Below are 5,394 nucleotides of genomic sequence, written 5' to 3'. Positions count from 1 at the left end.
GGGAATATTAAGATGCTAAAATTAATCATAAAATACAAGTATATTTTCTATGAGTGTCACAGACTACTATTTTTTGGGGGCAGATTGCATGGTCATGTTCCATTCGGCCAAATAACAAGTGAATTTTTTTTATGTATTATAAAGCACAGTGATTTTTTATTTTTATTTTATGGGACATTGTGTTTTGTGTGCTTTGTTAAAATGGATGCATAATCACTTCAGATATTTGAAACAGGGAAATTAAAAATTCTGTATCTTCACAAGTGCTTAAGGTGTACAAGATCAAATATCTATTATATTTCAGTTGATTGATGCTGGATTTCATGTGTGTATCTTAAAATTGTCCAATGAATATGTTAGTATATGTAAATAGAGAAAAACATAAACATATAGTAATGTGTCATCTTCTGCCACATATGTTTGTTAGTTTGCTATTGTGTAGTACTGTATATGGTACTAAAACTTCGACAGTTTCCCTCATATTTTTCCTTCCACTCTCATGTCTTCTGTGAGTGTATGATTCCATGTATCTCCTGAAATTCTAAAACTCACAAATGAGAGAAAATGTAACAATGTTCCTTCTGATACTGAGTTAAATTGACTAATGTGTTTATTTTCACTTGTATCTGTGTTTTGTCAACTGATATAACTTTACTCCTCTTTATGAGTGATAGAATTTCAGTGCATGGCAAAGTATTTAAATATATAAGACTATTTTTCAAAAACGTGTTCTTAATAATTGATTATACTATTATTTATCAGGAAGTGTATCAACAGTAGTTCCAAATGAAAGCAGTCACACTATTCTTCAGTGTTTATAGAATTAACCCTAGGTAATGTACATTATATATGTCTAGTTTTGTGTAGCTTATGTGCTCTGTTTTTTCTCTATTACATAAATAATAATGTAAGATTCTAGAATGTTTGACCTGGTGAAAATCAATGTTGATCAATATTGAAGGCAACTGAACTGTGTAGAAGTAAAATGTAGAAGTCAGACTTGGGCATAAGTTATATGATAACGGTATGTTCTGTGACAGGCATTCCTATGGCAGCTGGGAACTTAAAAATGACAATGATAGATGTTCTGACTCAGATGGAAGCATATATTGTGAATGAGACATGTGTAAGCTGCATCACAATTGCTTCCACAGTTGCTCTGACTCTGCACATGGCCTTTTTGATGACAAGTCAGGGCAAATGGGATTTTGCTTGCTGTTACTCCAATTATATTCCTTCACAGGTAAATATTGATAATATTTTGCATGTAATAAATGAATTACTATATATGATAAAACAAATCATTCCTAAGATATGTGAGTTGAATCCAAGTTCATAAAGTGGCTCATGAGGCACACATATGCTGTTTTTTTTCTAAGTCAGACTATGTCTATATTCCTGTTAATGGACAGAAATTCTCATGACTTATTGTCAGAGGGTGCTCACAGTGAAACATTTAAGAATAGTAATCATAGCCACCACTGAGATGTCGATGTCTGATGTGCTGGATGGGGTTTAGGCATTTATAAGAACACCACCTACCCCTCTAGGAGATGGATATTATGGATGTTCCTGTGATACAAATGGTGAAACAGAGGCGAGGGAAACTTACTAAGATGGTCAAGATCAGGATGACACAACAGAAATAGTCTTCATGCTGTAACCAGGTGTGTGGCTGCACGGTCCACAGCTTTCATCACTGCTGTTTTTCTGTCCAAGTATGTCTCACATTCTTTCCTGCTACACTTAGTACAATAAAGTTAGAGATATTATTTGGTCACAGTAGTTTTTAAATTTAATTTTCCATTATTTGTATCACTCAGGAAGCCATGTTAAACTTGGAAATATTGTGTAAATGTGAAGAAAGGAAAAAATGACAACAGAAGAGAAAGGGAAGGGGGCAGAAGTAACAGAGTTACAGACCATTAGAGACTGTGAGACTGGGAAAGACTGTGCGATATTGTCCAACCTCTTGATTATCAGGATGCAAACAGAGACATGGAAATGAACACAACCAACACTTTTGCATTCTGGTTGTGCATTTTCTTTGAGTGTTCTGCTTTTGTGGATTCAGGCAATGAATTCCAATGTGAGGCCCCTCCTCATCTGGAATGTATTAAGATTTAGTATTAACCATTTAATATTCACTCAGTATTCAGTATTCAGACTCTCTATTCAGTTTCTATTTCCCTCTGTCTCTATGCCTAGTTTTTCCTGAGAATTCTGGAAGAAGTAAAATGTCTGCTGATGCTGACATGGTAAGAACAGTGGATAAGTTCAGGTAAAGTAAAAATACTTGTGAAAAACGTGCTGGTGGGTGTAATTGTGTTACTAATTAGTATAAGAAAGCATCATATGTAACTGTAACTATTAAAATGTCAGAGTCAGATAAAGTGATTGTGCTTAATAATATTGGAAGAATTTGGTGCAGTTCAAAATCTACATTTTTTTTTAGATTAAGTGATATGTGTATGATGACTAAAATTATCTTGTGACATGTAGTGTCTATGCCTAATACTACAGCAGTGTAATAGTACTGGCATGGATCTTTGAGGACCAGTATTATTGTGGGCACTGCCCAAGTTCAATTTTTAAAATATTATCCACAGGTATTATCAGCTCAAAGTCTTGCTCTTTATTAGTTGATATACTTGGGTTTAATGCCACAATAATTTTCAGGTTTCTTAAAGGAGAGTCCTTTTCTCTGTTCACTTGCTGCTATCAATGCCAAGGTGTAATGTGCTTTAAATAACTACTTTTAAATTATGGGGCAGAGAGATACCTCTGTATATTGAGAAAAACCTAGTAGTTAGAGATTTTAGCAGAAAGTCATGGAGCTTATTTCAAGGAGAAGCTCAACAGATATTTACTAAATGCCTAGTACTGGTTAACTACTATAGAAACAGCATGTGCAACATCATGACAGAATGGATCATGGTCTTGTTCACAATTTGTGGCAGGCCCTGTTCTTCTGTGCTCCTTTTCTGAAACAAGCCTGATAGAAGTTTAAATGGGCCAGAACAACAATGTCACCGAGTTTGTCCTGCTGGGCTTCACTCAGGATCCTGCTGGGCAAAAAGCATTATTTGTTATGTTTTTACTCATCTACATTGTGACAATGGTGGGGAATCTGCTCATTGTGGGGACAGTGATTGTCAGCCCCTCCTTGGGCTCCCCAATGTACTTCTTCCTTGCCTCTCTGTCACTCATGGATGCTGTTTATTCCACTGCCATCTCACCCAAGTTGATTGTAGACTTGCTCCGTGTTAAAAAGACTATCTCCTTCAAGGCATGCATCAGCCAGCTCTTTATAGAGCATTTATTTGGTGGTGTTGATATTGTCATTCTGGTGGCAATGGCCTATGATCGTTATGTGGCCATCTGTAAGCCCCTGCATTATTTGATTATCATGAACCGACGGGTATGTATCATTTTCTTAGTGATGGCCTGGGTGGGAGGTTTTGCACATGCTTTGTTTCAAGTTCTTGCTGTGTATAAACTTCCTTTCTGTGGTCCCAATATCATTGACCACTTTGGCTGTGACATCTATCCACTATTGCTACTTGCATGCACTGATACCTACTTCATTGGCCTCTCTGTTATTGGCAATAATGGGGCCATGTGTATAGTGATCTTCATCCTCCTCTTACTCTCCTATGGAATCATCCTAAGATCCCTCAAGAATCACAGTCAGGAAGGAAGGCGTAAAGCTCTGTCCACCTGTAGCTCCCATATCACTGTGGTTTTCCTCTTTTTTGTTCCCTGTATTTTCATGTATGTTAGACCTGTTTCTAGTTTTCCTATTGATAAAGCCATTACTGTATTTTATACTATTGTCACTCCCATGTTGAATCCCTTAATATATACTTTGAGGAATTCAGAGATGAAAAATTCTATAGGAAAACTCCTGCAAAAGTTATTAAGTCCCAATAGATTAAGCCTTTCTTCTTGATGCTTATGTTACTAAGCACTAGGCAACAATGATGAATGAATTCTAGTAGTATGTATTCCATCTTGAACATTCACTAGCCCTTGATGTTTTGAAAATACTAGTACTGTAAATATTATTTGTAAATACTGTTCTCTGTTGTGATTTTTAAAAATAATTAGTACAATTGCTTATAGTGTTATTTATTTTTAGCTATTCCTTTTAATTATTTTTGATGAGTTGCATATTTTAGTTCATGTCAAATTTTCAATAAATAATTTACTTCAAATTTTTTTCAAATAGTGTATTTTAATCATGTTTTTCTTCTCTTCCATCTCATCCCAGATCCTTCTTCCTGTTTCAATCAACTATATTCTCTGTCTCTCTGTTTCTGTCTCTGTCTCTCTCTTCCTCCCTCTCTCTCTGTCTCTCTCTGTACTTTTCCCTCCTAACCGTCCCTAAAACAAACATAAAAAAAATAAACAAGCAAAAGCCAAACAAGATAAAAATGGCAATCCAAACAAGATGAATGACCCCCCCCAACACACACACACACACACACACACACACACACACACACACACACACCAAAATAAACCCTTGGAGTTCATTTTCTGTGGGCTAACTGCTCTTGGGCATGAGGCCTGTCCTGGAGTGTGGCTCATATACCTAGTGACAGTGCATTAAAAAATATATTTCTTTCCTCTCCCAGGAGTTATCAATTATATATAGATTCTTGGTTAGGTATGGAACTTTGTGTCCACTTTCTTTTTACAGGACTGGGACATTGTGTGGTTTGATTCTGTACAGGTTGTGCATGCCGTCACAGTCTCTGTGAATCCATTTATACATCCGTGTCTGGAAAACATTGTTCCTTGAATTCATCCACCACCTCTGGCTTTGATAGTCTTTCCACCACTCCTTCTGCATAATTGATGAGCATTGAAGGGAGGCATTAGATGGAGCTATTCCCCTTGGGACAAATGTGATTTACTTATCTTAAATGGTTTTCTTAATATAATCAATTTGGTGGAAATCTGTAGGTTTGCCTTTCAACTAATTCTATATTACTATTTGTGTTACAAAATCTCATCTATTTATAGCTTTTGCTATACTACTTTAATTTATTTTGATTAATAGAAATTATTTTTTAAAAATTTATTTATTTTTCTTTATTAAGAATTTTTTTGTTCATTTTACATACCAACCACTGATCTCCCTCTCATCCCTCCTTCCGCTCAGTCCTAGCTTCCCCCATAACCCATGTCCCATCCCCTCCTCCCAAAAGGTAAGGCTTCCCATGGGGAGTTAGCAAAGCCTGGTATATTCAATTGAGACAGGTCCAAGCCCCTTCCCCCTACCTCAAGGCTGTATAAGGTGTCCCACCATAGGTAATTGGCTCAAAAATATTAGTTCATGCATCAGGAATAGATCCTGATCCTACTGCCAGGGTCCCCTTAAATAGA

At 36.2% G+C, this 5,394-nt stretch overlaps 1 protein-coding gene across 1 annotated transcript; it reads left to right on the top strand.

Moving 5' to 3' along the window:
* The first annotated feature begins 3,010 nt into the window (after positions 1 to 3,010).
* LOC114685928 (olfactory receptor 4A5-like) lies at positions 3,011 to 3,952 on the top strand. Its single transcript, XM_028860565.1, has one exon. The coding sequence runs from the start codon at positions 3,011 to 3,013 to the stop codon at positions 3,950 to 3,952; it is 942 nt and encodes a 313-aa protein (XP_028716398.1).
* Positions 3,953 to 5,394: the final 1,442 nt, after the last annotated feature.

This window comes from Peromyscus leucopus, chromosome 4 (genome assembly GCF_004664715.2).
Source record: "Peromyscus leucopus breed LL Stock chromosome 4, UCI_PerLeu_2.1, whole genome shotgun sequence".
Lineage (NCBI taxonomy): Eukaryota > Metazoa > Chordata > Mammalia > Rodentia > Cricetidae > Peromyscus > Peromyscus leucopus.
This window is presented reverse-complemented; position numbering and strand designations above follow the sequence as displayed.